The following is a 26,864-nucleotide window of genomic DNA, read 5'->3' as shown; positions in this document are numbered from 1 at the left end:
TAACATTGATGAGTAACAGAAGTTGGCTTTAACTAAAATGTTATAAACTAGTGATGGATGGATGCCCCCCCACACACACACACAATATCTGAAGCCATGCACAGCTTTGCAAACATTCCTGCTGAACACTATACAAAAATGCTTAGTGGTCATTTGCAAGTAAGGTTGCCAACCTCCAGGTACTAGCTGGAGATCTCCCATTATTACGACTGATCTCCAGCCGATAGAGATCAGTTCACCTGGAGAAAATGGCCACTTTGGCATTTGGACTCTGGCATTGAAGTCCATCCTCTTCCCATACCCCACCCTCTTCAGGCTCCACCCCAAAAACCTCCCGCTGATAGCGAAGAGGAACCCGGCAACCCTGTTTGGAAGCATTCGGCATGCTCACAAAATTCATGACACTTGGGTGCCTCTCTCTCTCTGCCAGTTTCCTCTAAACCTCAACACTTACCATTCTGAAGGAGGAAAGTAACCTGCTTGAGGATAGCTCTTTAAACAGAGGGTCAATCCTTTTGGGGCCCTGTCTTTCCTGTCAATTTCTCTTCCCCAGTATGGCTTTCTGCCAGGGTTGGTGGGAATTGTAGTTGTTGCAATCTTCCAAGTTGAATTCAGAAGACTGAGAAAACTAAATCAACCCCAGAAATCTAGTAAGGTCTGTGTTGGGCTGACCATTCATATCCCACCTATTTTAACAGCAATAATTAAATTGCTGTTAGGAAGAACTGGGAAGAATTTTCTAACAGTTAGAGCAGTTCCTCAGTGGAACAAGCTTCCTCTGGAGGTGGTAAGCACTCCTTCCCTGGAGATTTTTAAGCAGAGGCTAGATGGCCATCTGTCAGCAATGCTGATTCTTTGACCTTAGGCTGATCATGAGAAGGACGGCATCTTGGCCAACTTCTGGGCATGGAGTAGGGGGTCACTGGTGGGGGGGAGGTAGTTGTGAAATTCCTGCATTGTGCAGAGGGTTGAACTAGGTGACCCTGGTGATCCCTTCCAACTCTGTGATTCTATAATTCTATCAAATGTTGTTAACATGGTCAGGTGTAAATGACCACCGTTTCATCCCAGTTCTGGAAAACCCATGAAAGAATCTTGAACTTTTGAATTGGACACAATTCGTCAAGTAACTTGGTCGCATCCCCAATTGCAAACAAATGAACTATAAATCTTGGTTTTATTTCAGCTGGCGTAATGTAGATGCCTGCGTACCTCTTGCTCGCTGTGGTACTTTGCCTCTGTGTATTTCTGCAAAATGTTCCGCTTCCCTGAGCATTTGCCTCTTCTGGAGTCCTTAAAAACAAGCTCTGTTCCATCTCTTTTTTCCCCACTGGTCTAGCTCACCTCCCTGCTTGAGATTTCCATTTCATCTGAATTTTGGGTGGCCGATTCACATAGGTCAACATTATTATCGCTGCTTGTAATAGCGACTGTTAAAGTCACTTAGAAGCAGTCCTGTTTTTGGCCAATGACCAGTTATCATCTCTGACTGGAACTGGATTAGTGTACATATGCACCAGCCTTCATGGCTCTAGTCAGTACAGGTTGAGTATCCCACATCCATACAGCTTGGGACCAGAAGCGGTCGGTCGTTTGGGTCTTTCTGGATTTTGGATCTGAAGTTCAACTGTGACGGGGAGAGAAGCTAAACTGAAGGCTGCGTACCCTTCCGTTTATCATCCTTCCCCACCGCCGAAGCTCGACCTGACTCCCAGCCAAGCTGCCCGGCCTCTCCAAACTTCAGAAAGGCCGGGTGGTGTGGCCACGAGTCAGATCCACGCGGCCCGGCCTCTTGCAAGTCAGGAGAGGCTGGGCGGCGCAGATCTGCCTGCAAGCTGGGTCGAAGGGGCTGGTTTTCAGGGCAGTCCGGATATGGGATGTCCAGATGTAGGATACTCAACCTGAATCTCATTCTCCCTTGAGCCAGCGTGGTGTAGTGGTTAAGAGCGGTGGTTTGGAACGGTGGACTCTGATCTGGAGAACCGGGTTTGACTCCCCACTCCTCCACATGAGCGGCGGACTGTAATCTGGAGAAATGGGTTGGTTTCCCCACTCCTCCACATGACCTTGGGCTAGTCACAGCTGGGTGACCTTGTGGGTGATTGTAAGCCGGTTTGAGTCTCCCTTAAGTGGTAGAGAAAGTCGGCATATGAAACTAACTCTTCTTCTTCTTTTTCTTCTCCTTCTGTTGCTGGATACCCCTGGCAACCGGTGGGGGATAGGGGTGTGTGGGAACTTACCGGCAGCAAACTGAGTCCTAGTCCTCTTTCACTGGCAACACATCAACATCTCTTCCAGCATGCTCCGGGAGTGATAATCATCACAGTGCTGTGGGGACACACTGATATTTGGGTAAAAACTCTTCTTTATTTGATAAAAAATTATTTTTACCATAAGAGTTTTTTGCCCAAATACCGGCGCGTCCCCACGTTGCCGGTGACGTGATAATGTCATTTCTGGTGAGTGTCAGAAGGTACATTGATGCATCACTGGCGGATGAGGCCTAGGCCTCAGTTTCCTGCTGGTAAGCCCCCCCCCCCCCACCGGCCGGCTGAACAGCACTGGGGGGAGAAGCCCCAAAGTGGGGGGGAGGGATCCCACACTAGGGTTGCCAACCTCCAGGTACTGACATAGCAAACAAAGTTGTAATGATGTGCTGCACACAACAAGTGAAAATATATACAAAAAGTGACTGTGAAACTAAGTATGTACAATATAGTTTCTCATGTCCATATAAAGTATCAAGGTATAACATCCAAAGTTGGCTTCTTGAAACTGAAGAGTAGGATGGGATACGATCGTTTCGGAGTCTTCCTCAGTCCCACTTATATCATCAACAGTGTACACACCTGTTCAAATTCAGCTTATTACGTTTTTCACAAGAAAGTTCCCCACGGGGATAGTGGCTGCAACGGCTACAATATTCCAATTGTTCAGTAATCTCAAATCAGGATGTCCAACCTTTACTGCAAGCGGTTGTTCAGCAATTTTCTCACAACATCAAATAACAAGTTTCCATGTTCCCAAACAGGATACAAACTGTAGCTGGCCAACCTTTAGGTATTATAATACAAAATAGGCACCTCCGTGCCAATACCAATGGTTAGAAAATCTGCAACGGAGTCTCCAGTACAAAAGTAGCAAAAAAATTCTTATTGGTGCTTACACATGTAACATCAACAATACAAGAGTGAAAGATACATATAAGAACAATCAAAGTTATATACAGTATGTACAATCTAAGTAAGGTGCAGTCTCAATGCACCAGTTGCCATGTTCTTTCAAGTAAATGTTGTATTTTCTTTAAAAAGTCCAATAGTAGGTACTATCCCAAAAGCACACTTTTTGGGGGGGGGGGGAATGGCCGCTTCGGCAATTGGACTGTATGGCATTGAGGTCCCTCCCCTCCCCAAACCCCGCCCTCCTCAGGCTCCACCCAAAAACCTCCCACCGGTGGCGAAGAGGGACCTGGCAGCCCTATGTTTTCGGGAACACTCAAGAAAACGAGTGCCCAGAGAAAGAAAAGCTGCAAGAGAGACACCCCTACATGCGCGCACACTCCCATACGTGTACATATAATTTTAATCACCAGTCTTCACAATTAGCAAAACAAAGTTGACACAAGCTTGAATAATAAATCCAACAGGAGTTCATAAGCATAAGAATGCTGTTGATTAAGCCTGGCGGGGGGGGGGGTTGCTGTTGTTTTTATCTTAGAACTCCCCCCCCCCAAAAAAAATCAGGATAAACCAGCACATCAGACAATTGGTGGAGACTACTTCAGAACTTGAAAACTAAACGTGCCGCATGTATTATGCAAAATGTGCACGTTGAATGGAGGGGAGCAAGAGGTGTCGAAGGTCTCTGGGCTCAGAAGGCATAGCCAGTCTCCCAAAAAATTCCAAAATAGAGTTTGCATTCGTGTTTTTTTATTATTATTATTTTCTGTGTGTTGCCAAACTGAATTTCCTACCATAGCACCTTTGAATTCATTAGCTTAGAACTGCTTTTAATTTGGTGTTTCCCTTGAGAGCCATTATATTTTTTTCTGCTGTCAGCCTGATGTTGAAGAGCAGAAAGGAAAGCGGCAGATGTAGCATTTTCATCTATTTTGTATCATACTTAAAAAATGGAATTAACTGCAGTATTCAGAGAAGAGTGATGCTTTTTAAAAATGGTCCCTCTTATTTGCATATATCGAGTAGCTTTGCATTAAAGCTGATTTCAAAGGTGGGGGGGTAACACAAAAAGTTATAATCCTTCGATGTTTAAAATGAAAATCCCATCTAGGTCTCTGCACGGTTATTATTGTGAATTTGCTGTTTGCAACATACCAGCTTGAAAATAACCACAATCTTGAACAAACAGTATGTGGCGTGTTGTGTGTGTGTGTGTGTGTGTGTGTGTGTGTTTTAAAGAAAAACTTTGAAGTTAAAAAGTTAAAACATTTTAGAAGAGATTTAAAATTGTTCCTACTGTATAATATACCTGCATTCCTAATGTGGCTATATATAGTTGACTGCCTCATTTACTTTAATGGGCTACTTGAATAACATAATCATAGCTATAAGCATGGCGCAGGGTTGTAAGGTGCATGAACCACTAATGCTTTCTGACGCTTTAAATGACTTCTTCATAAAATGTTCTTTAATAATGGTAAAGCTTTTAGCACTAGGTGTCAGAAATGACTAGAATAGTAGCTTCTCCCCACCCCCAGTAGTATCATTTTCTCTTGTGCTAAAGTGTGTGTGTTATGAATAAATAGCGTCGAGGACAAGGTTTTATGGCTCTCGTATTTGCCGCGAGATGTATGGAGCCGTTTTCTCATTGCACTTTCAAAGAGACTAGCCCTCAAATCCACGCAGTTGCATAACATTTGGCTACTGTAGTTGCTGTTCTGTATTTTTGTAGGGTTGCGAGATTGCAGGTTTTCCTCTGCTCCCTCAGCCCCATCATCAAAAAATAAAGATTTTTATGCACAGCAAATGAGGAAGGGGCAAAGGGAAACGGTAAATTATTTCAAAGGGTAGAGCTAGGGTTGCCAGGTCCCTCTTAGCCACCGGTGGGAGGATTTTGGAGCAGAGCCTGAGGAGGGCAAGGTTTGGGGAGGGGAGAGACTTCAAGGCCATAGAGTCCAATTGCCAAAGCGGCCATTTTCTCCAGGGGAACTGATCTCTGTCAGCTGGAGATCAGTTGTAATAGCAGGAGATCTCCAGCTAGTACCTGGAGGTTAATGTAGGATTGGAAATGGGGCTGAAGAAATTTTCTTGAAACGGCCGTCCCCCACCCATCATGCTTAATGAAGATTTTGTGATCTTAATGAAGATTTTGTGATACATGTACCTGATGGACTTTTTAAAATACTTTTCTATATACTAAGAAGATTCTACTATTTATAGACTGTACTATTCATAGACTGCATCAAACACGTTTTGTATATTTTGTATATATCGTTTATTGTCACTTGTAGTCCATTGTACTTGTTGAAATGTTTTGAAACACAATATACACATTTTGTATTATTGTACTGATTTCTTCCTGTGCCAGTTTCCAGTACCTGGAGGTTGGCAACCCTAGGTAGAGCAGAATTCTGCAACTTAATAGAAAATTTTCTGACCCTACAATGTTTATCCAAAAGAACAGTGGAAATAAGGCTCACTCTTCCTTAGGGTTGCCAACCTCCCAAGTGGTGGCTGGAGATCTCCCGGGATTACGACTGAACTCCAGGTGAGAGATCAGTTTACCTGGAGAAAATGGTTGCCTTGGAAGCTAGACTCTATGGCGTTATACCCCGTTGAGGTCCATCCCTTCCCCCAAACCCCATCCTCTCCAGGCTCCTCCCACAAAATCTTCAGGAATTTCCCAAGCAGGAGTTGGCAACCCTAGTTACCAGTCCTGCAACTGGCAATCCCGGGGTGGGGGGGGGGAGTGTCGTGGATGCTGTGACATGACTTCTTGGAAATCACCAGGAAATAACATCTCAGCGTGGGTGTCTCCCTCTCTTCCCCCGTTCCCAGCGTGACACTCTAGGAATCCCTAAAGCGTTGCAGACACTGTGGCATCACACCTGGCTGATCACCTAGATCACTTCCCGGTGAACACCCACACTATTGTTTTTTCTCACGCTCCTCTGTTGCTCAAGCATGGGTGACAGAGTGTGAGGACGGGGACTTTTCCTGTCATGGGTGGGCAAATGATAAGCCTACTTTTTCAGCCTCACTTGGTGGATTTGTAAAAGAGCATTTCATGACACGGTTGGAAAGTGGGGGTGGATTCAAACGTAGGTCGTAGAAGTGTTAAGTTCTACATTTTGTGGTTGTTGTTGACCTTACCTTCTCCTGGACTTCTCCCTCCCTCCCCTCCCCCCCCATTTATATTTCTTCAGGTTATTTGGCGTTACAGGAAACTGCGCTGCCTGCAGCAAGCTCATCCCTGCTTTTGAGATGGTGATGAGAGCCAAGGAAAATGTTTACCACCTGGACTGCTTTGCATGTCAACTTTGTAATCAGAGGTAAGAGGGTTTCTTGGTCTCCTTCCATGTACTGAAGCCAAGTATGCAGCGGTGTGGAATGGGAAGGCCGCGGGCGCCGCGCCTTCCTCTTGCCCTCTGGGCAGAGTTCATGATGTTGTTTTTTTTTGTGAATAATAGCCTTAAGCCGCTTGGGCACGATACACAATCACTGTTTCTTTTCTCTGCATCCCAGCACAGTTGTTCATCTTTGAGTGGCAACACCTACCGATTATGTCAATTAAAATCTGGGCAGCTTGAGTAGAGAAGTGACCATCACATGTAGGGTTGCCAACCTCCAGGTACTAGCTGGAGATCTCCTGCTATTACAACCGATCTCCAGCCGATAGAGATCAGTTCCCCTGGAGAAAATGGCTGCTTTGGCAATTGGACTCTATGGCACTGAAGTCCCTCCCCAAACCCCACCTTCCTCAGGCTCCGGCCCAAAAACCTCCCACTGGTGGTGAAGAGGGAGCTGGCAATCCTAATCCTATGGCCTTAGTTTCAGAACTCCTGTCCTTTGCAGAACTGCCAAAATATTGAGCGGGAGCATCCTTTGGAAACATTGGTAAATTGTATTTGGGCTAGTTTGCAGTCGGAGCAAAGGTGAAGAGCATACCATACATTTTAGTACAGTCTGCTGTTTATAATAGGATACTTACAGTTTTATATATATATTTAAAATTTAAATCTGTTGTTTATCTGTTCTGTACCACTTTAGTGAGAGAAGCTGTAAAGACAGTCGGACAAGGAGAGCCTGCGTGGTGTGGTTAAGAGCGGCGGTTTGGAGCGGTGGAGTCTAATCTGGAGAACCGGGTTTGATTACCCTCACTCTTCCACATGAGCGGCGGAGGCTAATCTGGTGAACTGGGTTGGTTTCCCCACTCCTACACGTGAAGCCAGCTGGGTGACCTTGGGCTAGTCACACTCTCTCAGCCCCACCTGCCTCACAGGGTGTCTGTTGTGGGAGGGTGATTGTAAGCCGGTTTGAGTCTCCCTTAAGTGGTAGAGAAAGTCAGCATATAAAAAACAACTCTTCTTCTTCTTCTTCCTATGTAGGAAATGTAAGGGGAAGTTCTGCAGTGAGTTCTTCCTTCGAGAGCTAATTGAACATACACAAGCCAAATGAGACATTTAGTAGTTATTCTAGATGCATTATTGAAATAAGAGAGATAATGAACATTTTGTCTCCCCGTGTAACAAAACACTTCACCCTGTTCTCATGGCGCAGGGAAGATCCTTCCAAACACTGGACAGAAAGGAGGGCCCAGAGTTCTTTGCTGTATCCTTCATAGGGCTTAAAAGGGATGGGGATGAGTGTTCTCAGATGTTAGAGCAGAGTTGTCAAACTCATTTATTACGCAAGCCGTATATGACCAAAATGTCACTTGGTTGGGTTGGGCTGTGCCTCGCCAGCCCAGACCGGGGCTGGAGGGGGTGGCTGTCGTGGCTGGATCGCGGGCCAGGTAAGAGCTCTCAAGGGGCTGGATCTGGGCCATGGGCCCTATGTTTGACACCTCTGTGTTAGAAGAAGAATTGGTTTGTATATGCCGACTTTCTCTACTAAAGAGAAAATCAAACCGGCTTACAATCACCTTCCCTTCCCCTCCCCACAACAGACACCCTGTGAGGTGGGTGGGGCTGAGAGAGAGAGTGACTAGCCCAAGGTCACCCAGCTGGCTTCATGTGGAGGAGTGGGGAAACAAATCCAGTTCACCAGATAAGCCTCCGCAGCTCACGTGGAGGAGTGGGGAATCAAACCCGGTTCTCCTGATCAGACTCCACCGCTCCAAACCACTGCTCTGAACCACTACACCACGCTGGCCCTGGGGCGCCAGCTCGGCCTCCTGACAGCCTGATAGAGGGTAGCAGGAGTGAATTCCACCAAGGGGTGGCATGCTGGTCAGTTGTCTAGTCAAACATTGACTGTTGATCACAGTTTGTTTGATCTTTCAGTCCTGGAATGCCCCCTTTGCCCTTACTTGCACTTATGCCACCTTTGTAGGTGGCGTAACTCCGTGGAATGCTATGGAGCAGTTCCACGGGGCTTGCAAGTAAGAGCAGCTTTTCTCCCTTCGGCGGGGGGCATTCTCCTTTGGCGGCGGCGCGGCCTGATTGCTATGACTAGCAGCACCTCTCCAGGATCCCAGGTAGAGGACTTCTACATCACCTACTACCTGATCCTTTTAGTTAGAAATGAGATTGAACTTGGGACCTTCTGCATGCAAGGCAAGTGCTCTGCCAGCCCCCGGTCCCTGTAAGCACAACAAAACAACAGTCGGCGGCTCTGACTGTGGGAATCCCTGAATAACAGTCAGAGCAAAGGTCTAAGGATGTCTGTGCAGATGTCTTTACATCGTGAATCCATTACAGTTTTGTCTCACGTTGATTCTGTTGTTTCAGGTTGACATATAATTTATTTGTGTTCCTAGTTGCACGAATGCCCTGATCTGGAGGGCACAGGCTGATCTTGTCAGATCTCAGAAGCTAAGCAGGGTCGTCCTGGCTAGTACTTGGATGGGAGACCACCAAGGAATACCAGAGTCGCTATCCAGAAGAAGGCAAGGGCACACCACCTCTGTTAGTCTCTTGCCTTGAAAGCCCTACTGGGTTGCCATAAGTCAGCTGTGACTTGACGGCACTTAACACACACAAGTTCATAAACGCACGTGAACTCCCTCTCGGGGAGGGGCTGTGGCTCAGTGGAAGAGCCTCTGCTTTGTATGCAGAAGGTCCCAGGTTCAATCCCCAGTATCTCCAGTTTAAAAGGATCAGGCAGTAGTGAAAAGCCTCTACCTGAGACCCTGGAAAGCCACTGCCAGTCTGAGTAGAGGACAGTACTGGCTGATGGACCAATGGTATAAGGCAGCTTCATGTGCCATGTAAGCAGCATAAGCACCAAGCCTGCAGATGATTAAAATATCTTCTCTTTTTTGTTATTATTGTTCAAACAAAATTATTCTATTTTTAAAAACTGACCATACAGGGGTGCTACTTTTTGCAGCATTTGCTTGGCACACGTAACACGTAGAGGGTCTTGTGAATAGGTCCTGCAGTTTGTGTTGGGAGAAGCAGCCTTTGCCATTCTTCTTTGTTGGGTAGCATTGTAGTAACTTTTTTTTTTTTTTTACAGTTGAGTATCCCTCATGCGATGTGATTTGCGCAGCTGCCATAATTATAGCTTTCTACAATTACATTCTAAAACAAAGCCAAATTGACCTTTTTCATCACGTTGCACAGAAAATTAAAATATCAGACAAGTAATAACCACTGTTTAAGCTATGTAATAATGCAAAGCAATTAGAAGTTACAGGGCCATTTGCAGTTCCTATACATCAGCCTTGTTTTGGTGCAGAACTAAAGAGTCTGCATGCAAAATAAGGTCAGCCTTTCCCTACCAGTAGAATCCATTCAAGTAAGAAATAATTACAGGCTCCCGAATTGAAACTCGAAAGCCTTTCCCATCCCTTTTGCTCCAAACCGCTGTTCTGGTGTCATTATTAAAAGCGCCTAATACGTTCTTGTTGTTCGCTTCATTTATTGCGTGCCGTAATGGGGCTGCATATCTTTAAGCGCCGGTTATGCACAATTAGCACTTAGTTATTGTCTTGTCACTGCATCCCGTACAAGACAAACTTCTTTAGTGCAAGAAGTCAGCTCATCTTTATCAGTCAAGCAAGGCAGATGATTTTGTTTTGTTTCGGGGGGTTTTTTTACCCATAGAACAGGAGATGGTGGCAAAACGTGGTCCGATGGGCGAATGTTTTCTTCTACATGCACGCACACATAAACGAACCAGACCCGCAATATGGATGAAAGCATGGTTCGATATATAAAACTATGGATAATAGCCACGTAACCAGCGGAGACTGCTTCGTTGAGGTTGCTCCCTTCCTGGCTTAACATAACTCACTGGTTTATTGTAATGGTAGAAGAAGAGTTGATTTTTATACCCAGCTTTTCTCTACCTTTAAGGAGTCTCAGAGCATCTTACAATCACCTTCCCCGCCCCCCCCAGACAGACGCCTTGTGAGGTAGGTGGGACTGAGAGAGTTCTGAGAGAACTGTGACTAGCCCAAGGTCACCCAGCAGGCCTAATGTGGAGGAGTGGGGAATTGAACCCGGTTCACCAGATTAGAATCCACCACTCATGTGGAGGATTGGAGAATCAAACCGGGTTGTCCCGTTTAGAGTCCGCCGCTCTTAACCACCACACCATAGGATCAGTACCTATCAGCAGCATACTTAACCCCTTCCCTTCTTTGAGTAACTTACATGTTTCTCCATTTTATCTTCCCAGCTACCCTGTGAAGTAAATTAGGCTGAGAGAGTGTGACTGGCCCAAAGATATACCTAGTGATTATCAGGGCAGTATAGGGATCTCATCTCTCTGGTCCTAGTCACTAGGATTGGCAACCTCCCAGTGTGGCCTCGAGATCTCCCGAAATCAAAACTCATATTCACATCAGTTCACCTGGATAAAATGACTGCTTTGGTGGAGGGACTGTTTGGTACTATACCCCGCTGAGGTCTCTCTCCTCCCCAACACCCTGCCCTCCTCAGGCGCCACCCTCAAAGCTCCAGGAATTTCCCAACCCGGAGTTATCAGTCCTACTAGCAACTGATAGGCTCTACATACAACATTTTGAGCTCCATGAATGAAAGGAAGGATACAAATGTGGTTATTTATGACCAGTTATCTAATATTTTGAGATGGCTCTGAATCTGGAGTTCCTGGTATTTAAAGTCCTGGCATCCGGGCAGCCAGGAGTTTTCTCTAGCGACCTTTCTTTAGCATACAGAAGGAGAACAACAGCAGAAAGCCAGCCAGAGATTTTCCTACATCATGGTAGATGTTTCATGACAGGAACTGCAATGGGAAAGTTACGAAAGAGCGCACACAGATTGAGTATTCATGATGAGCTTTTTAAAAAAAAAATGGTATAAAAAGATTCTTAATGTTTTCAGATAACAAGATAAGATCAAGTGACGTCTCGCTTGCTTTTCCGAAGTGAAGAGAGCTAGTCTGCAATAGAGGAGTGTATGCGTCAAATACTACAGTACAGCTCTCTTTCCCCCACCACCACCACCTTAGATTTCCAATACAGTATGACAGTTTGCTACTGGATAGTGTGCACTGTTGTTGGTTGCAAATTAAAGCTGGCCCAGTCCTTTAAGTCCAAACGCAAGGTACTACAACTAAATTCAGATTCTTTCCTCAAATAAAAAAAATGTGAGTGCTGAAATCTCTTTGCGATCAGTTTGGGTCTTTGAGAGACTGATTTCCAAATATTCATTTTATGAACGGGTTGTTTGCGGTGTGCAGGTTTCGAGTCAGATTCCATTCCCACCCCCCTACTCACACTTGTTTTGGCACAAGCACTATTATGCAAGAAAGCATACTCCTGTGCATTGGTTCTTGTAGGTTATCCGGGCTGTGTGACCGTGGTCTTGGTATTTTCTTTCCTGACGTTTCGCCAGCAGCTGTGGCAGGCATCTTCAGAGGAGTAACACTGAAGGACAGTGTCTCGGAGACACTGTCCTTCAGTGTTACTCCTCTGAAGATGCCTGCCACAGCTGCTGGCGAAACGTCAGGAAAGAAAATACCAAGACCACGGTCACACAGCCCGGATAACCTACAAGAACCAATGAACTCTGACCGTGAAAGCCTTCGACAATATCCTGTGCATTATTCCAGAAACAATATGGTCTTAATGGTTCCCACCTGGCCTTTTTTAAAGACGGAAGTGTTCTGCCACATTGTTTGCGCACTGTAAAAAGTGTGGCATGGAAATCACACTTTGTGGAAGCACATGGCTTTCCCCAAAGACATCCAACAATAAACAGAGAGTAGGGTTGCCAACTGCCAAGTAGTAGCAGGAGATCTGCTAATTCAGCAGATCCCAATTCAGCAGATCTCCAGCCGATAGAGATCAGATCACCTGGAGGAAAATGGCTGCTTTGGCAATTGAACTCTATGGCATTGAACTCCCCAAACCCCACCCTGCTTAGGCTCCGCTCCAAAAATCTCCCACCGGTGGCGAAGAGGGACCTGGCAACCCTAACAGAGAGGCCTATTGTACTATGCAGTGCTGCAAATCTGTAGTTGGCATCTGAAGGACTTTAAATAGAAGAAGAGTTGGTTTTTATATGCCGACTTTCTCTACCACTTAAGGGAGAATTAAACCGGCTTACAATCACCTTCCCTTCCCCTCCCCACAACAGACACCCCATGAGGTAGGTGGGGCTGAGAGAGCTCTAACCGAGTTGTAACTTGCCCAAGGTCACATAGCTGGCTTCGTGTGGAGGAGCAGGGGAAACAAATCCAGTTCACCAGATCAGCCTCCGCTGCTCATGTGGAGGAGAGGGGAATCAAACCTGGTTCTTCAGATCAGACTCCACCGCTCTTAACCACTACACCACCGCTCTTAACCACTGGTATGTTCCAGCCAGAACAGATATGCCTCTTGAAACAGATATGCCTCCAATCCTGTGGGTTGGAGATGCCTTCATTGATTCCGTCTTCACCTTGAATGATAGTGGTTATAGGAACTTTCCTTTTTGCATGAGGAAGATGGGTGATGAGTAAGGTGTGAAGAAGGGAGATAGCCCTCCTTTTTTCCATTCCTCGCCATTTGATACTGGCCGGAGGTTGTATTTCTGTAAGGACACTGGGAGGGGGGGGGATCCATCTGTCTCTGTGAGGCTACTGCTGCTCCATGGGTAAGTACAGCTGCATATAGCCTGAGTTGTTAGATACCTTGAGCTCCACCTGTTGGACACTGCTGACTGAGCAGTAAAATAATAATAATTAATAATAAGCTTTTATTTATACCCTCCCCTCCCCTAGGCAGGCCAGGCTCAGGCCAGGTACCAACGCAATCAAACATAAACAGCTTCTTAAAAACAATCTTAACACAATTGAAACCTTCTAAAACATAATAAAAACCTAAGCATGCTGTAATTCCATGACTCCTGCTTCACCGCCCAGTTTCCTACATAGGGAGTGATGACAGTATGCTAGGGTTGCCAAGTCCCTCTTTGCCACTGGCGGGAGGTTTTTGGGGTGGAGTCCGAGGAGGGCGGGGTTTGGGGAGGGGAGGGACTTCCATGCCATACAGTCCAATTGCCAGAGCGGACATTTTCTCCAGGGGAACTGATCTCTATCAGCTGGAGATCAGTTGTAATAGCAGGAGATCTCCAGCTAGTACCTGGAGGTTGGCAACCCTATGGTATGCCCATATTACAAATCTCAGGGAGGGGGGCAATGGGCACACAAGAGGACTTTCCAATAGATGAAGCCCCGTGGCAAAATGGGAGCTATACTGGAATCCCATCTCAGAACTTCTTTTGGCTTATGAACTATGGACCATATATTAACATCTTGTGTGATGATACAGCCTTGTGGACTACATTAATAAGGCAATTGAGGCATAGCCTTGTTCTGAGTATCCAGTAATACTCCTTTGGAGTTGGTGATTTTTGGTTGGTTATGCTTTTGGTTTAATAAGCACAAGAGACTGTTGTGGAATGTTTGATGTTTATTGAAATATACACTATATAAATACGATTTTAATAATTAATTTAATTTATAAGACACATGTGGCATTGATTTTTTGCAATTAGCCATCAGTGCTGCATTGTGGTTGTTCTCTGCTTGAGTTTCAGCACGAGGTCACTATTTTGAATAGTACCTGGAAGTTGGCAACCTTATGGTATGCCCATATTACAAATCTCAGGAAGGGGGCCAATGGACCTAGGACATACAGGGGAAAGAAAGAAAGGAAACGTGGAAGAAAGGAAGGAAAGGGAGGGGAAAGGGGAGGCCAGTACGCTGATGGTACTGTTGCTGTCTTCAACCATAGGCCTGGCGGAACATCTGGTGAGGAGGAGGTGGGTTAAGCAGAGCTGGCCTGTCTGCTTCTCTATTTTTATTTTATTTATTTACTTTATTTATAGTCTACCTTTCTCACGGAGACTCAAGGCGGATCGCAGGATCTAAAGCAGTGCCATTAGACCTCAAAGCAACCAACGAACAATGCCGTAGGACTAGGCTTACATAATTAGAGAGCAACGCGAAATACAAATTATCTAAGGCAACTTGTACTGTAAACAATCGACAACGTGAAGTACAGTCCCTCCTCATCCTCACATGTGAAGGAGAAGCTGCAGAGAGGCATGCTCTCTATGGTAGGCAAGGGGTTGCCAACCTCCAAGTACTAGCTGGAGATCTCCTGCTATTACAACTGATCCCCAGCTGATAGAGATCAGTTCCCTGGAGAAACTGGCCACTTTGGCAGTTGGACTCTATGGCATTGAAGCCCCTCCCCTCCCCTAACTCTGCCCTCAGGTTCTGCCCCTAAAACCTCCCGCCGGTGACAAAGAGGGACCTGGCAACCATAGGTAGGCCCATCAGTCTTTCCTTCCTTTTCTCCCAAGCTTTCTGAATGTGGAGAAACACCGCTAAGGAGTTAAAATTTGCTTTCCACTGTGCTCTTGCTGAACAAAGTTGATGACAGGCAGCTGTGTTTATTATCTCTGAAAACCTTTCTTTTTGCACCATAAAGTGCATCTAAAACTCCAGGATGGGATTTAATTATATTTCCTCTGGCCATTCTGCTAATATGCCACAATAGTTTAGGAAAAATATGTGCCACACGTTTGTTTGTTTTTTTAATCAGATCAACTGTAAATCTGGACTGATAGGTTTAATGCTGTCTACTATAGACTGCCCCCAGTCTTTTCTGCATGTGCATGCAACAGCATGGACTCCCGTGAGACAGCTGCACCTGAATCTACTTGTTTTTGAAATGCCACAGCTAATAAAAGTTGCCCAGAGTATAAGGCCATTGTATAACAAAATCAGCACATGGGCTCCAATTAATGATACAAGATATAATTCACAATTCATCAATGTTCATTTTACTAACAAATACAAAAGAGACCATTTCATTGTGTTAAGTCACACAATATATATGCAATATCGAGTTCAATTCTTCTTATAAACAATGTTCCAACTGAAATGAAATAAAGCAATGTCAAAGTTCAAAATAAAAGTCGCAAGGCGACCGACCACCAGGATTGAACCTGGGACCTTCTGCATGCCAAGCAGATGCTCTACCACTGAGCCACAGCCCCTCCCCGTGCCGGATGCTCACTTAGATGCACCATCCAAGACTGTGGGACTTCTTCTGCCTCAAATGAGACAAATTAGTGGAGAAGAGGTCTGTCAACAGCTCTTAAGTCATCACAGATAAACAGAAACTATGGCACAGGCAGTATGAGATTAAGTACCTGCTGTGGGGGGGAAAAGGGTCACCAGATTAGCATCTGCCGCTCATGTGGAGGAGTGCGGAATCAAACCCAGTTCTCCAGATTAGAGTCCACTGCTCCAAAACACCGCTCTTAACCACTACACCACAATGGAATATGGCCTACAGAGGTCACTGGTGGTGTCCCCACGAAAGCCATAAGGAAGAACCCCCTTTCTCTCCTTGCTCATCTCATGCAGCAGATGACCTTCGAATGGGTTTGCATTACCATGGGAGCCCATTGAGGGTGAAGCATCTTTTGTCTCATGCAGCCATAGGCTCCTACTGGGAGGCCTGGGGAAGCTTGAATGAACAAAGGGGAGGATGCCTCATCTCTCATTGCGACATTGGCAACGGAATTATTGTGAGGAAGGAAGGCAGCCATCCAGTGGTTCTCAAACTTTAGGAACTCAAGCACCCTCGTTTTTATTTTAATTTTTTTGTGGACTCCCATAGAAGAAGAAGAAGAGTTGGTTTTTATATGCCGACTTTCTCTACCTTTTCAGGAGAATCAAACTGGCTTACAATCTCCTTCCTTTCCTCTCCCCACAACAGACCCCTTGTAAGGTTAGTGGGGCTGAGAGAGTTCAGAGAGCTGTGACTAGCCCACGGTCACCCAGCTGGCTTAACGTGTAGGAGTGGGGAAACCAACCCTTTTCACCAGATTAGAGTCCGCCACTCATGTGGAAGAGTGGGGAATCAAACCCAGTTCTCTAGATTAGAGTCCGCTGCTTTTAACCACTACACCACGCTGGCTCCCTGGCACCCACCATGCATTGGACTGCCCCCCTGACAATATACAGCAAGCCACACTTGGCTCCGTGGAGGACTTTATCCTCTAGTATCCTCAAAACATTACTGCTGCACTTTATAAGCGAGAAGACTTTCTATCCATAGGAATAGAAAAAGAGCAGCACTGGACAAAATCTGAACTTCCAGAATTTCATTTGGAAGCTGCCATTGGCCAATATGATCCATGGACCAAGAGTGGTCTGACATGGAAGCCTGCCAGGTGACCTTGGGCCAGTCACACTCTCAGCCTCAACCCTGGCAAGTATTTGGATGGGAGACCTCCAAGGAAGACCAGCGGCATGACATGGACGCAGGCAACTGCAAACCACCTCTGAACGTCTCTTGCCTTGAAAACCCAACGGGGCTCGCCATAAGTCAGCTGTGACTTGAAGGCAAAACCAAACAAGAACCAGAACTGTCTTCTTTCTCCAAATCAATACATGGGGTTCTGGTGGGTTTTATTCGGGTTTTGTGTATTTCAGCTTAGGGGCACACCACCAGCAACGTACGCATTTGTGAGAGGAGGCATGGTGCAAATGTTAAGCAGCTTGGGCAAAAGGCCGTTGAGTCTTGACTTCCTGTGCTCTCGAAGAGGAGAAGCAATACAAAAAATGCAGGGGTTAATATAACTTGAAAGAGAATTGGGCTTTTCCCCCCAGCCGCCTTCCATTTCCATACGCTCTATTCAGTTAAGATGTAGGTGGGATATAATGAAATATAAATATAAGCTGGGGGGCTGGCTCCAGAGTTTGTGTTTATGTGAAGCTAGTTTGGCCATAAATAACTTAAGGGTTTCAGGACTGTTCCTTCATCTGTATTTTCAGTCAAATGCTGTCAGTGGGCATTAATCCCGAGCTGGGGGACAGAGAGATGGGGGGGGGGCTCCACAAATAAACAGCCCAATTTTCCTCCAGGAGCACCGCTAATTCCTTTCAATCCACTTTTTTATTGCGCCATTTCCCCCCTCTCTCCATTTAGCGAGCATAAGGATAAATTTCCAAAGCTGCCCGGTTGGAAAATAAATGGGTTCGCTGTTTGTCTAGCATTCCGGGCTTTACAAATGTAAATCAGTCCAACTGCTGCGCCCATTTAAAACCTCACAACTTCACAAAACATTAAAGGCCTCCTTTCAATACACAATTTACTCTGTGACAATTCCCTCAGATTTTCTGCTTCAAACGTCATTAGAAACTGAGAAAAAAAAAAGGGAATGGGGGGGCATGCCTATCGAAGGTCAAGGGGGTCACCGCGTGTAATTATATGTAGTTTCACTGGGTCAGCTGCACCAGACATTGCTATTTGAAGGTTAAACTGTTACAATTAAATACATATACAGCCGATTCCCCCAGCGACTCCGTTGTTAAATCTACCGTAAACAACGCGCGCATTTGTTTCGGCTCCTAATTGTGTCCAAAGATGTCATTGCTTGGGAAGTTATGTGGCGAAAAGGAACATTGCAATCCATTACCGAATTAAACAATACTTTCTAGAGTAAAAGGGGTAATTAGCTGAGGAGAAGCTAGTTTTCATCTATCCGCATCAATGCTAAGCGGTTCATTTGGGTGACTCGCTTTGGTTTAATTGGAATGCTGAGAGGAGCTACATCCAATGTGGGGGTTTTTTTTCCACCCCCAGAGAGAGCCTTCGCCACAAACAGAATATGACATTCCCCCCCCCCACCCCCATGCAAAAACATTCATTAGTGAGACTCTTCTGCATGCCATAAGGGGGGCCTTTGTTGTGTCCCCCCCCTTTCCTCCAACCTGTTTTTAAAAAGAACTTATTTTTTAAAAAAAATCAGCCATTGTGAAAGCAGCCTTGCCATACTGATAAGAACATAAGAAAAGCCCTGCTGGATCAGACCAAGGTCCATCGAGTCCGGCAGTCTGTTCACAAAGTGGCCAGCCAGGTGCCTCCAGGAAGCCCACAAGCAAGACAACTGCAGCAGCGGTATCTTGCCTGTGTTCCACAGCAACTACCATAATAGGCATGCTGCTATGACCCTGGAGAGAATAGGTATGCATCATGATTAGTATTCATTTTTACTAGTAGCCTTCTCCTCCATGAACATGTCCACTCCCCTCTTAAAGCCTTCCAAGTTGGCAGCCATCAACACATCCTGGGGCAGGGAGTTCCACAATTTAACTATCCGTGTAAGAACATAAGAAAAGCCCTGCTGGATCAGACCAAGGCCCATCGAGTCCAGCAGGCTGTTCACACAGTGGCCAACCAGGTGCCTCTAGGAAGCCCCCAAACAAGACGACAGCAGCAGCACCATCCTGCCTGTGTTCCACAGCACCTAATATCATAGGCATGCTGCTATGATCCTGGAGAAAATAGGTATGCATCATGATTAGTATTCATTTTTACTAGTAGCCTTCTCCTCCATGAACATGTCCACTCCCCTCTTAAAGCCTTCCAAGTTAGCAGCCATCAACACATCCTGGGGCAGGGAGTTCCACAATTTAACTATCCGTGTAAGAACATAAGCCCTGCTGGATCAGACCAAAGCCCATCAATTGCAGCAGGCTGTTCACACAGTGGCCAACCAGATGCCTCTAGGAAGTCCACAGACAAGACAATGCCACACTTAGCGTGGAATTTGTTTGAAGCCTTCAGATAAAGGATTGATTCACATGTCCCTGAAAGAGGCCCAAGAGGATGAGGATGTGGGCTGCGTTTAGGGGTGTGGTGGTACAGGGCCTAATTGTTCTGTATTTCCTCAGAGATGGCCCAGTAAAATATTGAGTATTGCATGTCCAAATTCAGGGCATTCTACGTTTCTAACATGAGTTACTTGTTTTAAAAATATTTTTATCAAGCAAAAATTACAAACCAACGTGGTTTTTTTTTAATCTCTAATTTTTTTGGAGACGAGACAAGTAGTGGTTAGAATCATACAGTTGGAAGGGACCACCAGGGTCATCTAGTCCAACCCCCTGCACAATGCAAGAAACTCACAACTGCCTCCCCCAACACACACACACCCAGTGCCCAGAAGATGGTTAGGTTTAGGGCCTTTTTGGTTGTGGCACCCCCAGCTTTGCAATCTCAGCTTTGGATGTTTGCCTACCACCGGATTGGTTGCCTTTCCAGTGCCAGGTAGACTTTTGTTTTATTTTCTCATGCTTTTTGGGTAAGTGTGTTTGCTCTTTCCCCTCAGTGTTGGTTTCATTGTAGGTCTGCTGTTATCACTACTGTTCAGTGTTTCTGGCTGTGTAGTTTTATGTTCTGCTTGGGTTTTGCCCAAAACGGATATTTTATTGTTCTGGAGCTTTAAAAAAATTCTTAATATGTTAGCTGCTCCAGGAAGTAGGTTTTTTTTTTTTTTTTTTTTTGAGGGCCAGGATATAAGTAATTAAACATGAAAATGTGCAACTTGCCTGTAAGCGTCAGTGTCATTCATGTACTCTTCCTATCTTCCCTACGTTCATTTTATCTGGATGTTAGAACATAAGAACATAAGAAAGGCCCTGCTGGATCAGATCAAGGCCCATCAAGTCCAGCAGTCTGTTCACACAGTGGCCAACCAGGTGCCTCTAGGAAGCCCCCAAACAAGACGACTGCAGCAGCACCATCCTGCCTGGGTTCCACCGCACCCAAAATAATAGGCATGCTCCTCTGATACTAGAGAGAATAGGTATGCAGCATGACTAGTATCCATTCTAACTAACAGCCATGAACACCCCTCTCCTCCATGAATATGTCCACTCCCCTCTTAAAGCCCTCCAAGCTGGCAGCCATCACCATATCCTGGGGCAGGGAGTTCCACAATTTAACTATGCATTGTGTGAAAAAATACTTCCTTTTATCTGTTTTGAATCTCTCACCCTCCAGCTTTAGCAGATGATCCCTCGTTCTAGTATTATGGGAGAGGGAGAAAAACCTCTCCCTGTCCACTCTCTCCAAACCATGCATAATTTTATAGACCTCTATCATGTCTCCCCTCATCCGCCTTCTTTCCAAGCTAAACAGCCCTAAGCGTTTTAACCGCTCCCCATAGGACAGTTGCTCTAGTCCCCTAATCATTTTGGTTGCTCTTTTCTGCACCTTCTCAAGCTCTGTAATATCCTTTAGGTGTGGTGACCAGAACTGTACACAGTATTCCAAGTGTGGTCTCACCATAGATTTGTACAAGGGCAGTATGATATCAGCAGTTTTATTCTCTATTCCTTGTCTAATTATGGCCAGCATGGAATTTGCCTTTTTTACAGCAGCCGCACACTGGGTTGACATCTTAATTGAGCTATCCACCCCAAGATCCCTTTCTTGGTCTGTTGCTGCCAGCACAGATCCCATCAGTGTATATGTGAAGTTGGGATTTTTTGTCCCAATATGCATCACTTTACACTTACTCACATTGAATCTCATTTGCCATTTTAATGCCCATTCTTCCAGTATGCAGAGATCCTTCTGGAGCTCTTCACAGTCCGATTTTGTTTTAACCACCCTAAATAATTTGGTGTCGTCTGCAAACTTGGCTACTTTACTGTTTAACCCCAACTCCAGGTCATTGATGAACAGGTTGAAAAGCACTGGTCCCAACACAGATCCCTGAGGCACCCCACTGCTCACATCCTGCCATTGGGAGAACTGACCATTGATTCCTACTCTCTGCTTCCTATTTTTCAGCCACCTCTCAATCCATAAGAGGACTTGTCCTCTTATCCCGTGACTATGAAGTTTGCTTAGCAGTCTTTGGTGGGGGACTTTATGTTATAGGCCCTCTGCTGTCTACACGTTCCTCCAGCTCAGACCCAGGACTCACCTTTAATTCCCAGGTGGTAGCGTGGGACAGGAAGTAACATGATATCACAGTCTTGTGAAAGGAAGACCCCCGACTTTGCTAAACAGGAATCCTCTGCACCATTGTGCAACCTTCACCATTTTGCTATTTTTCTTAGTGTGCTTGCAAAGAATGGCAGGAGTAGGGTTGCCAGGTCCCTCTTCGCTACCAGCGGGCAGTTTTGGGGGTGGAGCCTGAGGAGGGCAGGATTTGGGGAGGGGAGAGACTTGGAGGTGTGCAAGCTGTCTCTGACCTCTAAGGCTCCCACGGTCCATTTGTACAGTCCAAAGGTGGGTTACATTTGCCCTTAAGCTGCCTCTTGTGATGTACCCTTGTCTAACTCTGACATCTAATTCTCCATTTCTAGCCAACACAATCCCATACAGTTATCCAAGGAATGCAAATATTATCCTGGTCTGCTCTCCTAGATTGCTGGTGTAGCATAGTAGTTAAGAAACTGACAGCGCCATCTTAAGCAGATTTTACATCCTTCTAAATCCACTGACTTCCGTGGACTTAGAAGGTTGTTAGTTCATGGCTGTTAGTTAGAATGGCTACTAGTCATGCTGCATACCTATTCTCTCTAGTATCAGAGGAGCATGCCTATTATTTTGGGTGTGGTGGAACACAGGCAGGATGGTGCTGCTGCTGTCGTCTTGTTTGGGGGCTTCCTAGAGGCACCTGGTTGGCCACTGTGTGAACAGACTACTGGACTTGATGGGCCTTGGTCTGATCCAGCAGGGCCTTTCTTATGTTCTTAAGGTTGTAACTCTGCTTAGCATGGCACTGCAGGCTACAGAACAGTACGTTCCTGGTTCAAATCTTGCCTGTTCCACAGACTCACAAGGTTGCCTTCGACAAGCCTTTCGCCTCATCCCCATTATAATAGGAATATATGGTGGTTTCAAAAATTATTACATGATGACACACATTAGATACCTTGAACTGTCTAAAACTCTATATAATTGTTAAGTCGTTAATTTTCGTTGTTGAGTACTGGGGCCGTGAGCCATTGATTTCAATATTGTGGGGCAAAGGTCATGTCCTCAACTTGTGCAAAAACTTAACACAACTTGAAAGGATGCAGGAGACCAAATGGTACGCCATAGGGTTGGTTTCCTCCATCAAAAAATATTTGGCCCTTTTCAGCCCAAGTCGGAGCACATCTCCTGATTTGGCAATAGGGGCTGGTTACACGGAAAACCACGATGCAGATGTAAATAAAAATTACCGTGTGGTTTTTTTTTGTTCCCCTTTCCAGATTTTGCGTGGGAGACAAATTTTTCCTAAAGAACAACATGATCCTCTGCCAGACAGACTATGAGGAGGGTTTAATGAAAGAAGGTTACGCACCCCAAGTTCGCTGATCCAGTTCTTCATCGCAAAGAATACTGAAGCACTATTCCCCCCCCTTTTTTTTTTTTGCTCAACATGTATAAGAAACAATGGCGGAACCTACTGAATAGCGTAGATATAGGGAGGCAGGATGATCATGTGACATAGGAGGCGGACTGCAAATGTATGTCGTGGAAATTGCACCAGTTCACAGTTGAATGTTTATTAAAAGATAATGTACATACTGCTGGAGTTTGGGGGGGGGGGTCTTTTTCTTTTGGCTTGTCGCTTGGGGGCTTTTGTTTTCGTTTCCCCCTTTTTTTGTGTCATTTGGCATGAGATGCTTATTTTGGACTAATGTATATAATGTATTGTAATATTTGAAGCACAAATGTAATACAGTTTTATTGTGTTACCATTTGTGTTTTCCGTTTGCTTATTTGTATCGTTGCATTTAGTACAATCGGTGTCCAAAACTTATTGTATATTTTTGCTTTCTGTATCTACCAGCTATTTTGAAAGAGCTGTATTCTTTCTAGTAAAAAGGAAAAAAGAAATTCAGAGCCAATCCCATCCATCATTCTCTATTGAAGAAGCTTCTCAGATGCTTTTGACGATTAGACTCTCAGATTAGATCCAGCCAAACCTAAGCACTCCTAAACCCCATTGATGTCAACGGGATCTATTTAAGTGCATTGTTTAACTCTGCAATTAAAATATAAAATCTAGGCTTTGGTGCTTAACTTTGGATTCTAATTGTAGCAGCAGCCATTGCTGACTGATGTTCTGGGTTTCTCAGTAGACATCCTGCAGGCTCCTACCTCCTACTCAATCCATCAATGGTCATTTATGCACGGGAGTTTTACCTGAGGTTCATTGCTGGCTGGACCCCTCTTTCCAGTTGGGAATCTATGCACCAGCAGTCTCCAAGCTCAAATCAAGTCCGGCCCCTTTAAATGCTTCTTTGCAATTGGCTTACTTCGCAATGCTTACTGTGAGAGAAAATCCCCTTGCAAAACCCAATTGCTGCAATCTGAAAGGAAGGGAATGAGAAATCCAAGCCTCAGTTTTAAAAAGCCTTTCTTTTGCTCACAAAGAGCTCCGGGGAAGCAAGAAGTATTTGAATCCCCACCTCTTTACATGCTGCTTTGTGATTGGCTGTGAGAGAAAGCAATCTTCTGTGTCCAGTGCTTTTCCTTCCGCACGGAGATTTCAGCTGGGCTGAGCTCAGGAGAGAGGGAAGAGTAGGGTTAACAGAGGAATGGGAAGACCTGGACATTGCAAGGGCTGGCAGCGTGGTCATTTCTAATGGCGGAAAACTCATGCAGAACTCCAAGGAACAATCGAGTCAGACGGGGGCGGGGGGGGGACATGAGTCCAAGTACCCATGCATAAATGACCAAGTAGTATTTGTTTTACCATGGAATTTGGGAGCCACATGACCAGGGCAAGTTTATCAATCGACATTTTTGGCTTTACGGAGCAAGCATTGATTTGGGGGCTGTTGCGTTGTGTGGACTCCTCCCTCCCCCTCCCCGAACGGCTTGTTTCCAATACAGCTGGGAATGAGGAGCTGAGTCCCAATGCAAATCAGTGCCTTTGGGTGTCATGTAATATATTTATATGTATATATTTCTGAAGTTATTTTAATGTAGGATAGTGGTTTCTGCTCCTGTACAGAAACATTATTTAAAAAAAGAAAAGAAAAACCAGTGTCTTGCCTAAACTTTTTATGAGGTTTGGGTCCGGCATACCTGAGAGATTGCCTCCTTCCCTTCAGTTGGCAAAGTCCTCGAAGTTGCGCATGAATGCCCTCTGGAGGCTACCCATCTGTGTACCAGTTCAGGGCTGACCGAGAGGCCTTCCCTGGGGCTGCCCCACAACATTGGAAGTTGCTTCATGCTGGAGACTTGTCCAAAGCTAAATAAAGCTTTTAGAAACATTGTATGGCCTTTAAAAAAATAATAATAATTTGGTCTGGCATTTGGGGGAAAGGAGACGAAGTCTCCCTCCCCTTTGAAAAGAAATAGCGCAGAGGGTTTTAGCATCCTTTACACGGTAGATGTTTTAATCAAAAATTCAACTTGATATTGTATTCTTTGTTTCTTAATTTATTGTTCTTAATTCCAAGTTGTTGGGGGTGGGGCAGTTTTAAAATAAATAAAATCTAAGGATTGGATGGCAATATCTCAAGCTAGTGCTTTTCAATTTTTTATTTTATTGAAGCCAATAAAACCCAACACCAGTACATCGGGAAGAGGACAGCTGTCTCTTGTGCTTTCTCACAGGCATCTCACCAGAACCTAATTTTATGTTCTCTGTCACACTTGTTACTGCCTGGCCAGTTCCTACAACCCTTTCCCTCATGTTGGTGGCCCTACAGTCTGGCCTGAGCAATCGTTGGGGTGGTTAGTTTTCCTGGTCAGCTACTCAGAGCTTTATTGTTTCATGCAAGGGTCTTTGAAGAAGAAGAGTTGGTTTTTATATACTGATTTTCTCTACTTTTAAAGGCGAATCAAACCGACTTACAATCTCCTTCCCTTCCTCTCCCCACAACAAACACCCTATGAAGTAGGTGAGCTCTAAGAGAACTGTGAGTAGCCCAAGGTCACCCAGCTGGCTTAATGTGTAAGAGTAGGGAAACCAACCCAATTCGCCAGATTAGAGTCCACTGAGGAGGGGCTGGCTCTGGTACAGCATCTGCTTGGCAGGCAGAAAGTCCCAGGTTCAATCCCCAGCATCTCCAGTTAAAGGAACTAGGCAAGCAGGTGATGTGAAAGGCCTCTGCCTGAGACCCTGGAGAGCCGCTGCCAGTCTGAGTAGACAGTACTGACTTTGATGGACCAAGGCTCTGGTTCAGTATAAGGCAGCTTCATGTGTTCAACATATAAGTGATTGGGAAGCTGCAATAATAGAGGAAGACAAAGCAAGATGCATTCTTGAGAGCAAGATCAAGATTTTCTTTTTAAAAAACCCAACCAAATACATGATAACAAATGCAATGATATGTCTAGGTACACTGCTTGATACAGTATTACAAAACATTTTTATGGCAATTAACCATGACAGCTAAATTTAGCCTCAATGAACAGAGGAAGCATCTTTCTGAGAGCCAGAGTCTGGGTTCAGTTAACAGGGTTGCTACCTCCATGCCCTACATCTGGGTATTCTGGAGCCATCTGGCTTAGTTGGATCAACTAGATCCTTGGTCTTATCTACTAGGGCTGCTCTTAAAGTTCTTTTTTTAAAAAAAAATGCCATGCATGAGCTCCTAGTGCCAAGAATGAGGAACGCGCAAAGGTTAGTAATTGGATCACGAGGGGTGAAAATGAAATGAAACCCAACTAGAAAATTTGAAGCAGAAATGGGGGGGAGTTTGCAAAAATGGTATATGCAATTTTCACCATGTGCTCCTTCCACAAAGATAGCAAGATACCCTAGAGGCTGAAATGTATCTGTGAGAAAGGTGGGACTATAAATGGAGTAATGAAATAAATTCAATTTGGATTTGAGTGCTGTATATGTCTACAGTATATTTGATGTATATGCTGCTGTTCCAGGCATAATGCCCACTCAAGGGGGCTCACAAATAAAAGCAGAATAAAATACAATGCAATCGCTATCAAAATTTAAAACTAAAATCTTTTTTTTTAGTTAAAACCAGCAACACAGATTAAGAAGTAGACTGATGAAAAACAGCATAAAACCAAGCACACAAAATACAAATAAAACACAAGACAAAATCTCAATTTTACACCAAGACCTCCTGGAATAATTAATGTCCAGTTGTCGACAGAAGACCTTCACTGAGAGAAGTAGCCAAAGCTCATGAGGTCCCAAATGTTGGACCAGCAATGAAGCAAGCCATTGTGGGACACCCTACCAGGTGTGTGTGTGTGTGTGTGTGTGTGTGTGTTAAGTGCCGTCAAGTCGCTTCTGACTCATGGCAATGCTGTGAATCAATGTCCTCTAAAAAGTCCTATCCTTAACATCTCAGGTCTTGCAAACTGATGGCCATGACTATAGTCAATCCATCTCTTGTTGGGTCTTCCTCTTTTCTTGCTGCCTTCAACTTTTCCTAGCATAATTATCTTTTCCAGTGACTTTTGTCTTCTCACAATGTGACCAAAGT

The 26,864-nt window shown here is 45.0% G+C and overlaps 1 protein-coding gene across 3 annotated transcripts in view; it reads left to right on the top strand.

Moving 5' to 3' along the window:
* LMO3 (LIM domain only 3) overlaps window positions 1–22,793 on the top strand; it is a 101,155-nt gene extending 78,362 nt beyond the window's left edge. For all 3 annotated transcript variants that reach the window (XM_056846236.1, XM_056846235.1, XM_056846233.1), the window contains exons 3-4: window positions 6,386–6,511; window positions 22,659–22,793. In XM_056846236.1, coding sequence (XP_056702214.1) covers window positions 6,386–6,511; window positions 22,659–22,764 — 232 coding nt within the window. In that variant the 3' untranslated portion in view covers window positions 22,765–22,793. The remainder of the gene's footprint in view (window positions 1–6,385; window positions 6,512–22,658) is intronic.
* The last annotated feature ends 4,071 nt before the right edge of the window (window positions 22,794–26,864 follow it).

The sequence above is a fragment of the Euleptes europaea genome, chromosome 3 (assembly GCF_029931775.1).
Source record: "Euleptes europaea isolate rEulEur1 chromosome 3, rEulEur1.hap1, whole genome shotgun sequence".
NCBI lineage: Eukaryota > Metazoa > Chordata > Lepidosauria > Squamata > Sphaerodactylidae > Euleptes > Euleptes europaea.
The sequence above is the reverse complement of the archived record's forward strand: the minus strand, read 5'-3'. Positions and strand labels throughout refer to the sequence as shown.